Source organism: Choloepus didactylus, chromosome 5 (genome assembly GCF_015220235.1).
Source record: "Choloepus didactylus isolate mChoDid1 chromosome 5, mChoDid1.pri, whole genome shotgun sequence".
Classification (NCBI taxonomy): Eukaryota; Metazoa; Chordata; class Mammalia; order Pilosa; family Megalonychidae; genus Choloepus; species Choloepus didactylus.
The window spans coordinates 129,746,792-129,767,331 of record NC_051311.1 but is presented as its reverse complement, the minus strand read 5'-3'; the positions used below and the strand labels follow the sequence as shown (position 1 = coordinate 129,767,331).

Here is a 20,540-nt window from a genome sequence, read left to right as displayed (position 1 = left end):
GTAACAGCTGAGCTTTCTTTGTAGTTAGGACACAAAACAACATAATTATAAACACAGTCCTGATATAGTAAGGGAAACATAGATGCAGTATTGGCAAAATAAATATTTTAAAATGCAACAAACCTCAACTCCACAGATTGGGAGGAAGCAAGAAGGAGAAATACAGAATTTCCAAAGAAGTATTTATATACATGGCAACCCGATTATTGGAGGTTTATCCAAAGTCACTAATACTATGTAGGGTTTTCATAGATAAAAACTGAGTGAATGATATTTGAAGTAAGATAAAATTAAAAATTCAAGCTACAGATAATCTCAGAAGTTTTCAGATAGGAACATATCTCCTCCTAAAGTATTTTAGATTCTTATGTAATAGGGCAAAATATAAAATCTCATAGTTCTTTACATAATAAAACAAAGTAAGATTTTATAAGAAAACATTTTCATTTAGCAATATGAAACCCACATCAAACACTTGGTACCTGCACTGATTATGAATCCTCTCTGGGTGGATGCTAATGTACGGTGAAACGGTTTTATCAACATATGAACCAAATCCAAGGCGGAAGTCATGGGAGAAAAATGACATTTTTCTAGATAAATCATTTCCAACAGAATTTAATTTTTCTATATTATTGTGCATTGATGCTGAGACATCAACCAAATAATAAAGATCCACAGGATATTTCTTCAGGGGATGAATTTTCAACATAAAATTAGCTTCAGCTCCTAGTTCAGAGAAAGAAAAAAATTGATGTTGTCTTCATTTTAAATAACTCAGGATAAGCTGTCAATAAATTGGTCACATTTCAGCATGTAGAACAATGATTACAAATTTTCCAATAATGAATGATATTAGGAATATTCTAGATAATTTTAAAGCAATTTGAAAAACATACCAATTTATTAGTCTCCAAATTCTACAATGTATTTTTCTGAATTCCAAAAGTCAGATAGAGATAATAACAGATGAGCCAGCTCAATATAAATGTAACAGGGGATACATTCATCACTGTATGAACCTGTTCTTCCCTTGGGATCTAAAAAAACACAGCACAAAACAGCAAGCAGCTTCTCTATCCTGAGAGGGTAAGTGGCTATGTTAGCAGAGTGATTTGAGGAAAACCAGAATGGTACTCTAAGAAAAATGACCTCATATTGGATGCAGGCATAAATTCATTCTTTTTGGCATATTGACATATGAGATGTGAAAACTCTAGCACTGGGTAGTATGGTAGTATGTTAAGCTATTCAAAATAATGAGCACCTCTTCTTGAATTAATGGCTAAGATTCTTCCCAATAGTCAACCAGGAGAAGGAATGAGCCAGTAGTCTAAGGAATGGAATCCACGATTGCATAATGAGGACATGTGTTCATTAGATACAGGTTGAAGAAGATCTCAGAGACCCTTCCCTAAGCAAAAAAACTGTATGCGAGCAGTGGTGACTGCAAGGAGAAGGAGCGTGGGGAGAATCCCAGGACAATAGTGTCTGCAATGTAGTTTTGTTTAGTTCTCTGCCTATTACTATTTGGTAGAAGGACCTGTTATCCTAGCACCCTACAGAATTAGGAGCTCTGTTTTTAATTTTAAATGTATGGTAAACATTGTGAATTTTACTTTTTTAATCAACAAGGCAGATGTTCTGTATGCCATTAAATGTTCTGTATGTCCTTGGAGAAAGGTTTTTGTTTTTAAATAAACACCAATTTGTATAAATAACTGATAGTTGTAACTACTTAGTAAAGGACTTCCCTATTTACCAACTCATATTTTCAATCTTAATGTACTTAAAAGTAGCAATATTTTCTTTTAAATTATTTCATAAATCTGATTTTTTTGGCCAGATTATCCTATGTATTCAAAGAAATAAGGTTTTACTAAGTATATAGTAATAACAATGGGGTCTGCTTACTCATTCTTAATTTACCTTTATGTGGAGGAAGCCCCATTAGGGTAACTTTGCTAGCTTTTTGGCCCAAGAGTTTGGAAGGAGAAACCGGGCATGAGTACCCAGCCCAGTCCACTCTCTCACCCATCCCCTTGGGATGTGGGTTGCTTTCAGAGACCATATATTCTGCTCTGCTGTCTGGTGTTTGGTGGAAGGGCCTGTCACTATGGTAGTGCCCTGCAATTTGGGTAGAGAAGTCTAATTCAGGGGAATGTTAGGATCTGGTGCACAGACCCAGGTGGATGAGAAATAGAAATGAAGTGATGGTGCCATCCATGCAGAGGCTTGAACTTTAATGTGTGGGTTGGCATTCTGATCTTGGCAGTTTGCAGAGACATATGGAGCCCATATCTCTCTTGTTCTGTTTTTTTTTTGTTTTGTTTGTTTTATCACAACTTGTATAGTTGGATTTTAACTGTTGTGCCTTGGACATAAGGCTGATTTGGCTGAAGGCCTGAGGCACTGGTCACTGGTACGTTCATCTTGGTGAGGCACTGTGGTGAATGGTCAAAGATAAGTGGCTGTGTTTTTATGGAGTCAAAGCTGAATGTACTGGATAGTCAGCATACAGTCAGCAGAAGTATGGGTTGGGGACCTCAGCAAACAGGCAGAGCTTGTGTAGCATCAGCAAAGGCACAGTCCTTGGAGGCTATTCAGGGATCCCCAACCAAATGCTGGCCACATGGGGGACCTGAGAAGACATAAGCTGCTGATAGCCTAATAGGCAAATTCTGATCTCACTGGCCTCAGCAAAGAAGAAGGTGGTGAGGAAGCCTTGACAAATGGCCAGGGTTTGCAGGTGTAAGGTTGGAATACATAGGTGTTAGCCTTAGCCTGTGTACCTGGGTCAGCTGATGACCTCAGCAGAGGCAAAGGGCTCAGTAAGACGAAGTGTCATAAAAGGGGAAAAGAGCATCTTTGCATACACAAACCTTTTAGTCATTGCTGAAGACAGTATCACTACTTTTAAACTGCAGGGCCCCTGAATTTAGTATGAGATTCTAGTTCTAAGTAGCTAGTTCTAGGTAGGTGGTCCTTTATAGGCTGACCCCAAAGCCCACTCTGCATGTTGAGAAGGAAACTGAAGGGACCCAGCTTGGATTGCTGTGGCTTGCCCATGAACTCAAGACACCCCACAATATCCTCTCAAGCTGACTTTGGATTGGCTAATTACATGTAAGGAAGAAAGCGTCCCTTGGAGCAGGATTTTCAGGCTTCAGCATTTCCATAGCAGAAGGCAATGGAGATACTATTCATGAGAGTGCAGTGTGGATGCTTTGTTACTAAGCTGAACCCCCTCGGTTCACAGTGGGGTACTGAGGACTCAAAAGGGAGATGATATTAAAGAGGTTTTGAATAAAGTGGAGGAGCAAGAAAGGCATCTAAACTAACAGTCTCTGAGGCTGTTACATTGTGAGTTTATTAACAAAGGCATAAATATCTCAAATGCCACTCTGAGAGAGGAGCTACGCAAGATTCCTCTCATGAATGTTGGACAGCTGGCATATATTAGCGGATAAACCTAGAAAAATGCTTACTACCAAGCTTCTCCTAAAATACTGGAGTCTCTGCCGAGGTCTTTGGCAACTGCCTTTGGATTGGAATATGTCCTCAGACCTGGGAACATAATTTAGCCTAGAATAACTATCCCAGTGCTTGGGATTGGCTTGTTTTCTAAATTTAGCTTTATGGACCAGTGCTGTGATAATCTTGTGTACTCCATTAACTCTTTGAAAAGTAAGACACATCAGGGACAACTGCCAAGATCTTGACGGAACTACAACATCCCAGTAAGAAGAGCCCAAGATTCAGCTGACGAAGTATCCACAGCTCCATCCAGGCATCAAAAATCCTTCTGATAGAGAGCAGATTAAAATGTTGGGGATGATAAATTTTTGGACTTCAGTTTTTTTAATTTTAACTCAAATGGCAAGATGATTTGATATTGGACTTGAATTGCTCTGGATATTCACTTAAGAATTTGGGGGTTGACATCTTTGAACTTTAACTTAAAGAAACCCCAAAATGTATTCCTTGAACTTCAAATTTCTGGGGACATTCACAATAAAAAGATTTTTCACTGACATTTAGGGCATCTTAGAGTTTTATTTGGTTATGAATCTTTTTTATGTCATCTCATTGAAATGATCTTGGACAAGGTGCCTGGGCATACTCTGGGATGAGAAATAGAATAGAGTGTGAAATTATTTAATTAGTGAACGATTATCATCCATTGCAAGGCCTCCAGGGCAAATCTTCACTGCCCACCCATAGTCCCAGAATTGATAACAAAGGAAGTATAGTTGGTATGAGGGGATGGCTATATGAAAATGACAGAACTCTCCTGATAGACTGTGCCCTCTTGTGCCCTGAAGGGGTCAAAACCCTTAGGGGTCATCAAATGTTTAATGGTTATATCCAGTGGTTTAAAACAAAGAGCCTGGGAATGTTGGGGGAGGTAGGGATGTTATTGTTCTCCATCCCTGATGTTTCCTCTCATTTGGAATGAAATCCATTAGAGTAACCCCCTTCCATTCAATCATTCCTCCCCAGGGGGGTAATATGTGATTTACAAAATAATTTCATCTAAAGGATCTTGTTAAATTCTCACTATCAATGTTCAACACATTTCCATTATTATCTTAAAAATATCTGGACTATTCCAAATATCAGAAAGTTTCATATTCATCTGGATTTGTTGACAAAGGGTATACCCGACCTGGTATGGACTCTCCAAATATTTTCATTTGTAAAGTACCACGGGTTGTAATTTAAATTAAATCTTAATAGGAGGTATCCTTTAGTCAATGTACCCGTCTATCTTTAACAATAAATTAATTATAGCTGCTCTTGACATTTTGGGGGTTTGGGTGTTGAACCTAAGGATTGATGATTATTTAGTTTATGTTTTTGGTATCTTTCTTTTAAACTAAGTAATTTTCCAAAACTAGAAATGAGACGGGTGATCACTCAGTCATTTTTCTGTGCATGTACTTTGTTGCCATGATGCAAGGACTTCATTCTTTTCAACAGTTTTCTATTTCTAATACAGATAAATGTGAAGAATATATTTGTGTGTGGGTTTATGTATCTTTAAAATATTTTCCAACTCTCCTGGGTGCAGGGCTATCTAATTTTCCAATTGTTTTTTCTGGGATTCAAATCACATTATTTCATTAATTTCACTAAAGAATTAATTCCTGCCACTGAACATAGGTGATGATTGATTAGGGCCAACAGTGAGAAAAAGTTATAATGGACTGACTATAAAATTTCCTCCTCCCCCCTTTTTTGCTTTTCTTTATGGATGTAGAATTTCCACTATAAGGCAGAATCGGGTTAATTTTTAACATTATACTTCAAATTCATTAACATTGACACCCTAAAGTGTTTAAAGTTTGGGAATCCAGTCTGGTAATTTAGTCTTCAGTTGATTTTTTTAAATTACTCATAAGTTAAAAACAGCAATGTAAAACTCATTTTAGTTTGTCAAAACATACAGATACATTTCCTTACACTTCATCCCTTCTTGTCTTTTGCCTGGGTTATTTCCACAGCCTCTTCATTTATCTTCTACTCCAGTCTCATCTTCCTGTAATCACTATCTATACCACTAAGTTGATCTTTTGAAAGCACGTAATTACTTATGTCACTCCCTGCTTAAAATCTGTCAGTGGCTCTCCATCAGATGGCTCAAGTCTAAGTATCCAAACATGACAGATAAGAGCCTCCATAATCTTGCCTCCATGACATCTCTAGTTCTAGCACAACAAAAATTTCCCACATATACTACACAAAGACATGCTCCTATGCCCTGTTTACGCTCCTTCCTCTTTCTGTAGTGTCCTCTAACCTCTTCTTCACCTAACAACCACTTCAAGACCCTGGTCAGTTGTCTGCTCCTCTCCAGACTGGGCTAACCATTTCTCTCTTGTGTTTCCATGGCAACTGATCCTACCACCGTCAGAGTGTTCTCCATATTATTACGGGATTCCAGACTGGTTATCTTTATTGTCTTTCAGTGGTAAGAACTAGCAAATAAGATAATTTATGTGAAACATTTAGCACAGTACTTGGCACACAGTAAATATATCTATGTTAGTAATCATTACTATTACTACTATTGGATTCTAAGCAACTTTAGGGTAAGAACTACATTTATTTACCTCTGAAGAAACTGGGTTTGGCACAAGCACACTTACTCAATAAATGTTTCAGAACTAAACTATATGTGTAGCACATTTTGACACAGCAGCTCATAAGGCCTATATCTTTACCACATTAGGAAACTAGTATCTGTGACTCTTTCCCCCAGTGTAGGGAAAGCTTAAATACAATGTCTCTGTGAAAGAAGAAAAGAGACTATCATCTGGTCCAAAAAATGTCTGTGCCTCCATTTAAATTATATCCAGCAAAGCTTCATTATCATGGTTTTCAATTTCTAAAGCCTCACACCCTTACTTCCTTCAATAAATTTCAAAGGGAAGAAGGGAGTCTGTGACACAGAATGAGAAAGAGGACTGGGAGAAAAGATGACGACATACTTAGAGCTATTGCCAGTAACTGGTTTGAAGAGACCAACAAATTAAAAGTTGCTAAAATGAATTCTTATACCACTGAGATGATGGTGTGAGCATCCCTGATGTACTGACTACAACAAAGAAATGACTCTACATTAAGGAAAGATAACTAAAAAAAAATATTCTGCATGAGATGAAATTGAAAAACCATAAGAAAATATGGAAAATTGTAGGAGGAAGAAAGAGAAGCCAATTTCTATTCACTGTAATTGCAGGGGAAAGAGAAGTTCCAGAAAGGAGACTGCCTGGTTCAAAACAGCAAGGAATAGGCTCCAGCACATTTCTGAATTTCTGTGGGAGATAAAATAGGAGATGTGTGCCAGGAGTTGAGGGGAAAAAATGAATCGGTTTCTATTTTCTATGTTTTTTGTTTTTGTTTTTGTTTTTTTTTAATTTTGAATTGAGGAAGAGTTAGGCATACCCGAAAAATCTCAAGTTGTATATCATGCTACACCAAATTAAAGGACTCCTTTAAATAAATCAAATTTGAAACATTTTCTTGAATTAGTGAAGTTTAAGTTGTACTAATCCTTCTGATATATATTTTATTAATTCTGAAGAAAACTAGAGAGTTTCTGCCTTCCTCTACCTTTCAAAGGATTTGATTTCATTGTTCTTAAGGAATATCAGCTTGTATCAGTAATCTATTTCTGACATTATTTTTCCATAAGATTGACAGGTGAAATTAAAGAAGAAAATACAGTGCAAGAAGTGAAAAGTAAAAGAATATGTCATTTTTTCAATCTTATTTAAAATATTTGATTTTAAATATAGTAACTAGCATTATTTTAAAATTTTAGTGAGTATATGACAGATTAAAAATATCCATGAAAAATAAAAATTCTTATTAGATGCCACATTGAGGGCCATAGATTTTTATCTGATAAGAATAGAGTGATAACCTTTGAATGAATCAAAATCAACATTAGGCCTGAATGCATTTTACACTTAGGTATGCATTACATCAAACTTTAAACTCTTCCATGTCTCCTGGTAGAAAGGAGGATCTTTACACCATGGGGTCAGTCATGTTTCTACATAGCTGGGGTTGATAAAATATAGCTTTAAATATTATGCCCCAAATCTGGCATGTCTTTGATGCCAAAATTCAATTTTTCTAAGACAATTGTTTTTGATTTAATTTAGGTTAATTTCAAAATTACCTAAATTTAATTTAGGTTAATTTAAAAATCTATGAGGATTATAGTTCTGCCACTAAGTAGCTCACAGCCAAATTAGAAAGATGACTTACTTAAGTAGGCAAGTATACTAATTTGCATATAGCAATGTAAATAGTAGTGGGAAATTAAATAAAGTCAAGTCCCATAATGATTGACATAGACATTAAGTGTTTCTCTTTTTACTTGCCTAACTTTGTGATCTTATCCATACTACCTTCACTTACCATCCCTGTTGAAACCTCTTGGGTCTGGATCTCCAAACCATACCTCGACCCTGAACTTTAGACTCACACAGACAAGCATGTACCTCAACTCAAATGGCTCAGCTGGAGCCCAGATGTCATGCCTCACCCATCAACCACCAACCCACGTGGATCCTGCCTCCTCATTGCTCTCAAGTCCATCCAGTTTTCTTTTTGCCTCATCACCACCGCCACAGCTGGTCTATCCACTGAAACCATTTCCCAGCTTTTGAACTGTGAATTTATATTACTGGATGGATTAAAACACCATTATATCTACAAAGGGGAAAAAGCTAAGTTCATTAAGTGTATAAATTTAAATGTAATACACTGGTGGAACAAAGTGCACTTTATAATTTTCAAATCTCAAGTATTTAAAAAACAGCAAGCCATTTTAAGGATATATTCACATTTATTAGAGGCAAATAATATCCTTCATATTCGATAATCTAATAACAGGTAAGTTATGGAGGGTAAACTTAATGTTCTGGGAATGCTCAGGAATGACTATGGTTTGTTAACTGGGGGATATGGTAGGAACAAGTTTGCAGAAATGTAGTTGTTTTAGGTTGCTTTTCTTATTCCTTTGTTGGGTTATAGTCTATTTTCTTGGGGTAGGGTAGGAACATGTTGGAAGCAATGTAGTTATTTTAGGTTATTTGTTTTTTCTTATTCCTTTGTTTTGGTTTTGTTTGAATTTTTATTGTTTGTTTTTTAAATTTTTTGATAACGTTAAAAGAAAAACAATGAATGAGTGTGAAAAAAAGTAAATGCACAAAGATAGACATATAGATCAATGGAATCGAATTGAGAATTCGGAGATAGACCCTCAGATCTACGGCCGACTGATCTTTGATAAGGCCCCCAAAGTCACTGAACTGAGTCATAATGGTCTTTTCAACAAATGGGGCTGGGAGAGTTGGATATCCATATCCAAAAGAATGAAAGAGGACCCCTACCTCACCCCCTACACAAAAATTAACTCAAAATGGACCAAAGATCTCAATATAAAAGAAAGTACCATAAAACTCCTAGAAGATAATGTAGGAAAACATCTTCAAGACCTTGTATTAGGCGGCCACTTCCTAGACTTTACACCCAAAGCACAAGGACCAAAAGAGAAAATAGATAAATGGGAACTCCTCAAGCTTAGAAGTTTCTGCACCTCAAAGAAATTTCTCAAAAAGGTAAAGGGGCAGCCAACTGAATGGGAAAAAATTTTTGGAAACCATGTATCTGACAAAAGACTGATATCTTGCATATATAAAGAAATCCTACAACTCAATGACAATAGTACAGTCGGCCCAATTATAAAATGGGCAAAAGATATGAAAAGACAGTTCTCTGAAGAGGAAATACAAATGGCCAAGAAACACATGAAAAAATGTTCAGCTTCACTAGCTATTAGAGAGATGCAAATTAAGACCACAATGAGATACCATCTAACACTGGTTAGAATGGCTGCCATTAAACAAACAGGAAACTACAAATGCTGGAGGGGAAGTGGAGAAATTGGAACTCTTATTCACTGTTGGTGGGACTGTATAATGGTTCAGCCACTCTGGAAGTCAGTCTGGCAGTTCCTTAGTAAACTAGATATAGAGTTACCATTCGATCCAGCGATTGCACTTCTCGGTATATACCCGGAAGATCGGAAAGCAGTGACACGAACAGATATCTGCAAGCCAATGTTCATAGCAGCATTATTCACAATTGCCAAGAGATGGAAACAACCCAAATGTCCTTCAACAGATGAGTGGATAAATAAAATGTGGTATATACACACGATGGAATACTACACGACAGTAAGAAGGAACGATCTCGTGAAACATATGACAACATGGATGAACCTTGAAGACATAATGCTAAGCGAAATAAGCCAGGCACAAAAAGAGAAATATTATATGCTACCACTAATGTGAACTTTGAAAAATGTAAAACAAATGGCTTATAATGTAGAATGTAGGGGAACTAGCAATAGAGAGCAATTAAGGAAGAGGGAACAATAATCCAAGAAGAACAGATAAGCTATTTAACGTTCTGGGGATGCCCAGGAATGACTATGGTCTGTTAATTTCTGATGGATATAGTAGGAGCAAGTTCACAGAAATGTTGCTATATTATGTAACTTTCTTGGGGTAAAGTAGGAACATGTTTGAAGTTAAGCAGTTATCTTAGGTTAGTTGTCTTTTTCTTACTCCCTTGTTATGGTCTCTTTGAAATGTTCTTTTATTGTATGTTTGTTTTCTTTTTAACTTTTTTTTCATACAGTTGATTTAAAAAAGAAGGTAAATTTAAAAAAAAAAAAAAAAAAAACAAGGAAAAAAAAAAAAGATGCAGTGCCCCCTTGAGGAGCCTGTGGAGAATGCAGGGGTATTCGCCTACCCCACCTCCATGGTTGTTAACATGACCACAGACATAGGGGACTGGTGGTTTGATAGGTTGAGCCCTCTACCACAGGTTTTACCCTTGGGAAGATGGTTGCTGCAAAGGAGAGGCTAGGCCTCCCTATGGCTGTGCCTAAGAGCCTCCTCCCGAATGCCTCTTTGTTGCTCAGATGTGGCCCTGTCTCTCTAGCTAAGCCAACTTGAAAGGTGAAATCACTGCCCTCCCCGCTACGTGGGATCAGACACCCAGGGGAGTGAATCTCCCTGGCAACGTGGAATATGACTCCCGGGGAGGAATGTAGACCTGGCATCGTGGGACGGAGAACATCTTCTTGACCAAAAGGGGGATGTGAAAGGAAATGAAATAAGCTTCAGTGGCAGAGAGAATCCAAAAGGAGCCGAGAGGTCACTCTGGTGGGCACTCTTATGCACACTTTAGACAACCCTTTTTAGGTTCTAAAGAATTGGGGTAGCTGGTGGTGGATACCTGAAACTATCAAACTACAACCCAGAACCCATGAATCTCGAAGACAGTTGTATTAAAATGTAGCTTATGAGGGGTGACAAGGGGATTGGGAAAGCCATAAGGACCACACTCCACCTTGTTTAGTTTATGGATGGATGAGTAGAAAAATAGGGGAAGGAAGGAAACAGACAAAGGTACCCAGTGTTCTTTTTTACTTCAATTGCTCTTTTTCATTCTAATTATTAATCTTGTTATTCTTGTGTGTGTGCTAATGAAGGTGTCAGGGATTGATTTGGGTGATGAATGTACAACTATGTAATGGTACTGTGAACAATCGAAAGTACGATTTGTTTTGTATGACTGCGTGGTATATGAATATATCTCAATAAAATGAAGATTAAAAAAAAAAAAAAAAAAAAAAAAGACATAATGCTGAGCAAAATAAGCCAGGCACAAAAAGAGATATTGTATGTTACCACTAATGTGAATTCTGTGAAAAATGTACAATGTTTTATACTGTAGAATGTAGGGGACCTAGAGATACCAATTAGGGTAGGGGGAATGATAATCTAATAAGAACAGATAAACTATGGAGGGTAATCTCAAAAAAAAAAAAAAAAAAAAAGTAAATGAACATGGGGGGGAGGAGAGGAATGGAATGTTTTAGATGTTCTTTTTTATTCTAATTTTTATTTTATTTTTTGGAGTAATGAAAATGTTCAAAGATTAATTGTGGTGATCAGTGTACAACTATGAACAACTGATTGTACACTTTGAAGGACTGTATGTTATGGGAATATATCTCAATAAAATTGCATTAAAAATATTCTTCATATATGATAAGCTCCTGAAAATTGACATTCAATTATAAAAATAGGCAAATTTCTATGGAAAGACAAATCACGTTTAAAAAAAGGGAAATACAGATGCTTAATAAATTTAGGAAAAATGTAAAAACGTTTTACTAGTAGAAGAAAGGCAAAAGAGAATAGCTAATGTTCTAGTAACACAATAGAAGAGATTCAAAAGAGAGAACAGGTAAGGTTGATCATGAAAAGCTAAACTGGACATTAATTTTCTTGTGAATAATCTGACAGTATACACTGAAAACCTAAATAAATTTACTTATATTTGACCTAGCAAATCTACTTCTAGGAATGGATTCTAAGGAAATAAGCTATTAATACAAGAGTTCGTGCATAATGAGGTTCACTGAGATTTAGTTTTTTAAGAAAACTGCATTTGAATTTGCTTGGGATTGTTGTACATTATTGGTTCACTTGGATTTTGTAATATTTATAAGATTATGTTTATAGAGATCCATCACTGTTACAGTATTGTCTTCCTCTTCAGGAAGATGAAATTCTTTTCCATTAAGTCATATCTTATTTTATGCAGCTACAGATTTTTAAAAAGCTTTTTATTTTTTTTGTTGCTGCTACGAATAAATCCCCTTTTTCCTTATATTTAATGTTACATATGAAATTTATTCATTATCGAATATTTTTAAAACTACCCATCTATTTTTAATTCCTCTTTATTTTTAATAGTGTTTTAGTTGATTTGTTTGGATTTTCCAGGTAGAAATATAATGATAATTTTTCTTTATCATTCCTAATGTTTATAATGCTTATTCAGTTTTCTTATTGAATTACTTTTATGTAAAACTCCCAGAAGAATTTAATATATATTAAGGAAGTGTTCTTCAATTTTGGTTTTACCAGCAGTGGGCATTGAATTTTACCGATTTTTTTCAGTATCTTTTGAGAGAATAATATGTCTTTTTCTCTCCTTTGGGCAAACTGAGATTATAAAAATACATTAATTTCAAAATAATCAGCTCTGTTGTTTTCTAATTTAAGGCATACTTGTTTGGGGATATTGTTCTTATTACATGAGTTTAATTTGATTTCCTAAAATCACTGAGGATTTGATACTTGGTTTTTACTAACCTTATAAAAACTGAGTCATTTCTAGGCTTTCTCTAAGCTTTGGAAAATTTTATAGAGCATAAGAATACTGCATTCCTTGAATGTCTGGATGAACATTAAATCATTTCTTTCCATGAAATCATTTAGACCTGATGTTTTTAGGGTATGTTTCTTTTCTAACTTTCTTAACATCTTATATATTTAATAGGTTAGTTAGGGTTCTCCCTCTTATTGAGTCAACTTTAGCTATATATTTTTTTCCTAGAAATGTATCTAAACTATCAAGATTGAAACATTTTATTAAAGATTTTTATGCTTAATATTCTCTTAAAGTCTTCTTTTTCAATGTTTGTTTCTGTGATTATAGTCTATATAATTAGGATATTTGCTCTTCCTCTTTTTTTATTAGCTTTGTCAACAAGTTACCTATTTCATTGGTTTTTACAATGAATCAGCTCATGGATATATATATCCATTTTACTTTTTATTTATTTTCAGCATTTCATTAATTTTTTTTGATTTGTGAATTATTTCTTGTTTTCCTTACAGTTTTGTTGTTGTTGTTGTTCTGGTATCTTTTTGGATGCTAATTCATTTTTGCTCAGGCTTCTTTAATAATAAAAGCATCTAAAATTTTGATTTTTCTTGAGAGCAACTTCGGTCACAATCCATGTATTTTGATATTGTTGTTTTTATTATTGTTATTATTTAACAGTCTAAAACTAGAGTTTTGATTTATTCTTGCAGTTAGAATATATTTGGGAGAGGATTTTCTTAGTTCCTCTGTTATCTGATATTAGTTAATCCTCTGGTATTGATTTCAAATTTTATTGCAGTGTGGTCAGAAATGTTGGCCAACATAAACAGATTTTACTTTTCAGAATTGAGTTTTTCCTGCCTAAAATATGATAGATCTCTACAAATATTCCATGGACTTAGAAAACATTAGTGTATATATCAAGTTTACGGAAAAAATTTAATTGTTTTTTGCATTATATAATTCTTACTTACTCCATCTGCAAATATTAAAAGATGACTTTTTAAATTATTCTCTTTTGAAAATCCTTTTGAGGAAACTGGAGAGTAGGAACACAGGAATCTAGAATACTGGAGGATGATTTGTATTAAAAATGACATTAACAACTTGCCCTCAAATTCAAGTATGAACTAGGAACTAGTCCCAAACTAGTTTGAATCAAAAAGTTGAAATATAATTGAGCTATAGTTGTCCTACTGATCAATGCTAACATGGCCTGAAAGGGGAGATGGCCTGGAGGTAAGTAAGGCTTTGGCGAGTCTGGTGGATGAAGAGTGGGCAATGCCCAGGATGATAGTGTGCCTGGGAAATAGGAAATGTATAAGAACTTGGGGGTTTTAGAAGCAGTCTCAGGAGAAGATCCAGATAGGCTCATCTAGATTGAAAAAAAATCTGGGGTCATGAACCTATTAGAATAAGAAGAAAAGAAAAAGAAATCATTAAAGATAATTGGGCAAACATAACCTTAAAAGATCATATGTGCAAGAGGGATATATAGGCGTATCTAAGGGCAGAGACTACCAAAAATCTTGAGTTAGGATTAGGTGAACAAGGCATGTAATTTCTCTCATTCTTTTCCTAAAAAAGAATTCTCTTAAATAATTTTTTGCAATAAATGGTGGTAAAAGCCACAATCTTAGCAATCTAAGTACTTTCATTTTTATCTATCCCTTTTCAACTCTTGTTCCTATATATACACACTGGGCTGTTAATGGTGAGGAGCACAGCTTTAATTGGAAGCTGGGTATGTGCCTATGGCCAAGAAAGAAACAAAGACTTTGTTTTGCTGATAATCAGGGAGTCTGGAAGAAATAGCTTGGCCTTGTACTGGGGAGGGGCATATGTCAAGAATCATAATTTTAAAACTTAATGACAGAACAAGACCACCTAACAGGAAACAATGACATCTTGAGACCAACTGCATACCCCCCTGGTGAGTGGTGCCTGTCTCTGCAGCTGGGCTCATCTTGCTTATGCAGTTTGTAGACTGGGATATTATAGCACTATAGGAAAATGATTACTTTCCAGTGGCCTACATGTGCCCAACTGTGGTGGAAGGGGAAGAAACACAAGGGAAGCAAAGGAGGAAAGGTGTGTGTTACTCTCAGGGCCCATCACAAAGCAGCCCAAGATAAATATGGTGATTATGGATGATGTTGTGTTTTAAAAGTGCATCATGAAGCCTCTAGGGACTTAGCTCAAATCTACTAATTAATTAACCAACCAATCAATTCAAACAAATGCCTATGGAGTGCTTACTACATGCCAGCATTCTGCTAGGCACTGGAGAAACAGAGAGGAATGAAACATGTTCCCTTTCTCCCTGAGCTTGTGGTGGGGTAAGAACATGATTACACTACAATGTGATCAGGTCTGTAAACACATAAATTACATTACAGTGTGGTCAGGTTTGCAGAGTGTTCCCAAGGCCATACAGCTAACTACTGGCACCAAAAAGAATAGAATTCTGATTTCTTGGTCCTGAGCCCACTGTTATACAACAATGCTGCCTGCTGCATAATATTAAATATAAGCAAAAGAAAATGAACTGGAATTTTGAATTAAGATTTATAGTAAAATCATTTGAAAATCACCAAACCTGGACGCAGTTGGATTGCCACTTCTCCTGGTGTCACCTGGGTATTAATTTCATTTTCACTCGGTATTGTTACACGCACAGACGGATATTCTATTGAATCAACTGAGCAGCCTTTACTTATTAAATTGGAAACAATGTCACAGCGTTCACTCCTTGATCCACCTGAAGCAAAATCCTGTTCAAAAAAAAGCAAAATCATTAACTTTTTTTTTGCTTGCTATCATCTCATTGTAACCAAAGAAAAATCAGATAACACATATCACAAAGAAGCCATCTTCCAATACTGCACACATTATAGAACTGTTCCAAATAGCTACATGTTTCCAGTAAGAGTACTGGCAAATTGGTCTTAAATAAAACTTCACTTTCTAAATCTTATTTAAAAAGAAGAAAATGAATTATTAAATAGGATATTTAAACCAAGCATTTTAAATTCTGCTAACTGATCACTGTAAAATTATACCAACTTAATCCTTTCTAAATATTTTACTTTGGAAAGACTTCTCCAAAAAGGAAATTTAGCCAAAATAGACCATTCAGTGATTCCAAATGTGCGCTTCAGTTCTCAAAGAACCCAGCTGGTATGTTTATTATGTACTGTTATAGTTGGAATATGAAAATGAGTTCTTAGAAATCACATTCCTAATTAAGGACAGAAAATTCATAAAAGAATGAATTGGAAATCTACATTTCTTAGACAATACAAATCCCCGACTTCTTATATATACAATAGCCTGTAAACAATTCAATAAACCAATTTAAATGTTGGTAATGAAAATGGGGGAAATTGTATTACAGCTCAAATTGTCCCAGTTTTGCAACTGAATCTAAAACTTTCAATATCATTCAGCTTTCGTTAATTGATGGTTATCTCATAGCCATCCAATAACTTCAGAATTAATGGAACAAGCTTAAAATTTATTTATCCTGGCTGTGGGAAAAACTGATATTTTTACTTTTCTTATTACCATTTAGAATGTGTTTTTTTCCTAAGAAAGGGAAATTTATTGACAAGTATAGAATTGTGTTTTATTAGATATAATATTGCCCTGAATTATTTGTTTAAGTGTATTTGTTTACACATTAGCTGGATATTTGCTCAGCAATCTTCCTGGCAGTGACTGATCTGATCTTGCATTCAGTTGATCCTTCTTCAGAAAGTTGGATTTCCAATCAATTAACCATTCTGTTTAAAATGTTGATTGATATACTTATGCAGGGTCAATAGTCTGTTAGGTGCTGAGGATAAAGAATGTACCAAGATAGATATAGTCCCTCTCGTCAAAGAGCCAACAGCCCATCCATGAATTCCACCGTTGAGCAAGTAACTATAATTACATATGCTAGCACTGAACACAGGGGAAGCCCAGAATGTCACAGGGCTGTGGAGAAAGGGGATTATCAAGTTTAAGGGGACATGTGAGTTCAATATAAGGTCACTAATTATGAACAGGGACATCCCTGGTACTGGTGAGTAATTAGACGGGATGGTGGTAAACAACATAAAACATTCACCCAAGGATTTTAATTTAATTCCTCTTTCAATTTAGAGCAGGGTTTGGCATATTAGGGTCAGTGGGACAAATATAGTCCATGGCCTGTTTTTCTATTGCCTGCAAGCAAAGAATGGTTTTTACATTTTTAAAGGACTATAAAAAAATAAAAACGATGAAGAAGATTGTGAGACAGACACAGCACATGGCCCGTAAAACATGAAATTTTACTCTGTGGCCCTTTACAAAAAACTTTGCCAACTCCTATTTTACAGCGTGGAACACACTTATAAATATCATTAAAAGACAAAAAGACTGCGCATTTTAGAGAAATTTTAAATTTCCTATTGATATTTTAGTTTCTTTAATATAATTTTATATTCACATTTTAGTATAAATATGCTCCAAAGTTCCCCTCAAAACTTCTGGCCATGCATTCATACACTGTTCCAGACATCTTTCCAATCAATATTTCCAGGGTCATTTGGTAACACAGAAAAATTCAATTTGCTTTGCTATTGAACACACACTTAGATTTTATCCCAAAATTTAAAATGCCAAAGTTTGAATTTCTTGTATCCAAACTTATCCTGTGGACTCAAACAAAATGTGGAGGTTCTTGATGTGAGATTTAGTGTATAAGCAATTGAAGTTCCTCAGAGAAAGGTGGTCTATAACTGCTAGTATGTGTGTCACACTTGCTCCAGAGAAGCCCAAACTGGGGAGAGGGATCCCATCTCTCCTGAGTTTGGGGAGACTGATGGTATGTGAGGTCTGGTAAGTGTCACATTTATGTCTCACATGACATGGCACAGACAAAGGGCCACACATACTTTGCAGATATAAAAACCGAAGACTTCAAATCATAACATGGGGGAAGAAAACCAAATAGCTCTGATTTTTCTTCTTAGCTAGGGATTATGTTATTTGCAAATACAGATTGGAGATGAAGGGAGTGTATTTAATTCACCATAACTATACATCAAGCTATGCCATTTGGCCTTTACATGTCAAACGGTTTCGCCGAGATAAGCAAAAATGGTCTCAATTATTTGGCAATATCTGAATCAGCATGGCTTTTATTTAGCCCCACCATAAAAACTAAGTTCGAAAAATATTGCCAATTTGACAATTAGATTAGAAAATGGAAGAAAAGACCACAGCATCCAAATAAAGAGCGGAACGTTGCACCTGCCCACTGTGGCCTACTTTCCTCTTTGTATAAGAGAAAAGCATTTTGAAGCCACACCATCTTAATTTTTGGCATCTGTGCCATTTTAATTTCTTCTAACGCTTCTGTTTTACTTTTCCACAAGAAATACACAAGCAAAGTCATATTCTGACTTTCTGCATCTATGGCCTATTTGAGAATGAAAAGCTCACGTTACAAATACCCCAGGAGCCTCTCCATCAGTTGTCACTTTCATCCATTTAATATAATAATCTGGGGGTATAAACAGGAAAAGTTTTTTCACTTACTCATTTCTGAGTCTTTACAACTTCCGAGCTTGGCTACCTGCGCAGACATAAAAGAGTTCTATCATCTCCCCCTTTGTAACCTATTTTGATATAATTATGCTCTAAGGCTGCCCTTTAAACTTCTGGCCATACAATCACACCCTGCACCAGGCATTTCAGGCAGGAGAGGAAGAAAATTCTTCAGAAGTTGTTGTAGCTCGCGTGTATGTTAGAAAAGGGACAGGAGGCAGTAAACTAAGTGGTTGCGATAAGGTCCTTTCTTTCCAATTTATTTCCCAATTACTTTCATGTCGAATGGAGGGAAAGAGAAGACAGTGTCTATCGAATGGCAGATTTACATGCTACACATGAATGTAAGAAAACTGAGTACACCCTATCTAAATTTCCTAGAGACATTTTACTTCTTACCAGCTCTGAACATTTTTAGTTTGTTAGTGTTTATTGGTTCTAATCATGAGCAGAGAAAGCTGCCTTTTCTTTCCCTGCCCCTCCACCCTCGCTGGTTGAGAAATGAAAGACAGCTATCACAGCTTTGCCTACACAGTAGGGGTTCTTTCCAAATTAGCCATCACATTCTTCCTCTCACGATGATGTCAGGTCAGCCTGCAGGGAGTGGACAGCCCCTTCTGGTAATGATGTGGACAGTAGCTGTGTCCTAAAACTGGCTGCTTCCTGGGGCTGTGTTCTTCACAGAGGCAGTCCTCTCAGGTGCCTACACCTGAATGAGTTGCTCTGGCATCTCAGTGAATTTCTGCAGAGGAACAGCTCCCATTTCCTAAGCAACACCTGTGTGCCAAATGCTTCACACAGAATACTTCATTTAATCTGCACAAAACTGTGAAGTAGATACAATTATTGTTTCTATTTTAGAGATATGGAAAACTGAGGTTCAGAGTGGTTGGGTATCATGTCCAAATTTATACCACTATAAACTGGTGGAACTGGGATTTGAACCCAGTTCAGTCTCACTTCAGAACCTGATTTCTCAACACCTAACTTAGACTACACTGCACTACAGAGAAGAAAATTAGGGCACATGAACAACAAAGTGAGTTTCTGAAGGTTTTCCCTGAAGCCCAGCTGAAGGGTCTGGCCAGGAGTGGGCAGGGGCTTGCTTCCTCCTGTCTGGCAGCTGCCCTCCTCCCCGCTGGCCTTCCTCCTTTCCTCACCTTCCATCTGACCACCTGTTCCTCTGAATACTCCTTCCCTGGCAGCACTGGCTCTGCTGCTCCCAAGTCTGTGATGCGGCAGAATTTTCATGCCAGCCAGAGGTAGGAGATGAAGGAGGGATTCTCTCTCTCTCTGGAACCCGACATTCTACATGGCTGGCATGTCACTTTTGGCTAACTGGGCTGCTGCACAATCTTTTGAAAATCTTTTCAAACTATCCCTACAAATGTAATGACCAGCTGGTGTCAAGTCAGCACAAACTTCAGGCGTCTGGGGATCTTCCTTCAGGATGTTGTAAAAGGATATAGTGAAAACCAAAATGGAGCACTGGTTTAGGGCCAGGAAACATCAAGTTATGAAGCATCAAAGTTTTACAGATGAAGAAAGGGAGGCTTGGAAAGTAGTAGAATGAATTCCATCCTGCCATGTGGCTCAAAGAGAGTGATGGGATTGAACCCAGACACAGGAAAAGTCCTCTCTATGGCACTGCCCCTCACTCTAAGGGCTCTGGTGATGCACTGCCTAGTTCCTGAGCGGCACTTGATTTCCCCACTGGTGGAACCCGGAGTATATCTCAGAAGCCTTCAGGCTATTGGTAAGAAGGAGGCTTATTCCAGAAGAAGCAACTGTTTCTTGAACCCCTTCCCTGCCTCTGTCCTGACTTGCTTCATAGAAGGAAGTAATGCCCATCAGTCTTTGATACTTTTCAGCTTTCTTTTACCAGCAATAATAGAAAAGGGAAGAAAGATAATGATATGCACAGTTTTTGAGCTAAACATGAGGGAGAGAGAGGAGTTAGAGATCTTCTTCCACATCAAGCAAAAGGCCTTTAAAGCTGTTTATTCCAATACCAGGAGCCACGAAAGTAAATGTAGACTATCTTGGGCAAACTCATAAAAGAAGAAACTTCAAATAAGCAGATGGTTTCTTTGTGCAACCTATTATAAACAGGTAATTCTGATTGAAAACCACCAACAAAAGAGAAAAATTTGCAAAAAAGTTTAGAGTCAAGAAAGAAAGAATGA

At 36.5% G+C, this 20,540-nt stretch overlaps 1 protein-coding gene across 1 annotated transcript in view; it reads right to left on the bottom strand.

Moving 5' to 3' along the window:
- Window positions 1–20,540, bottom strand: part of ITGB8 (integrin subunit beta 8) — a 90,898-nt gene that overhangs the window by 37,801 nt on the left and 32,557 nt on the right. The window contains exons 3-4 of the mRNA XM_037836870.1: window positions 15,374–15,548; window positions 483–729 (exon numbers count right to left, since the gene is read on the bottom strand). Coding sequence (XP_037692798.1) covers window positions 483–729; window positions 15,374–15,548 — 422 coding nt within the window. The remainder of the gene's footprint in view (window positions 1–482; window positions 730–15,373; window positions 15,549–20,540) is intronic.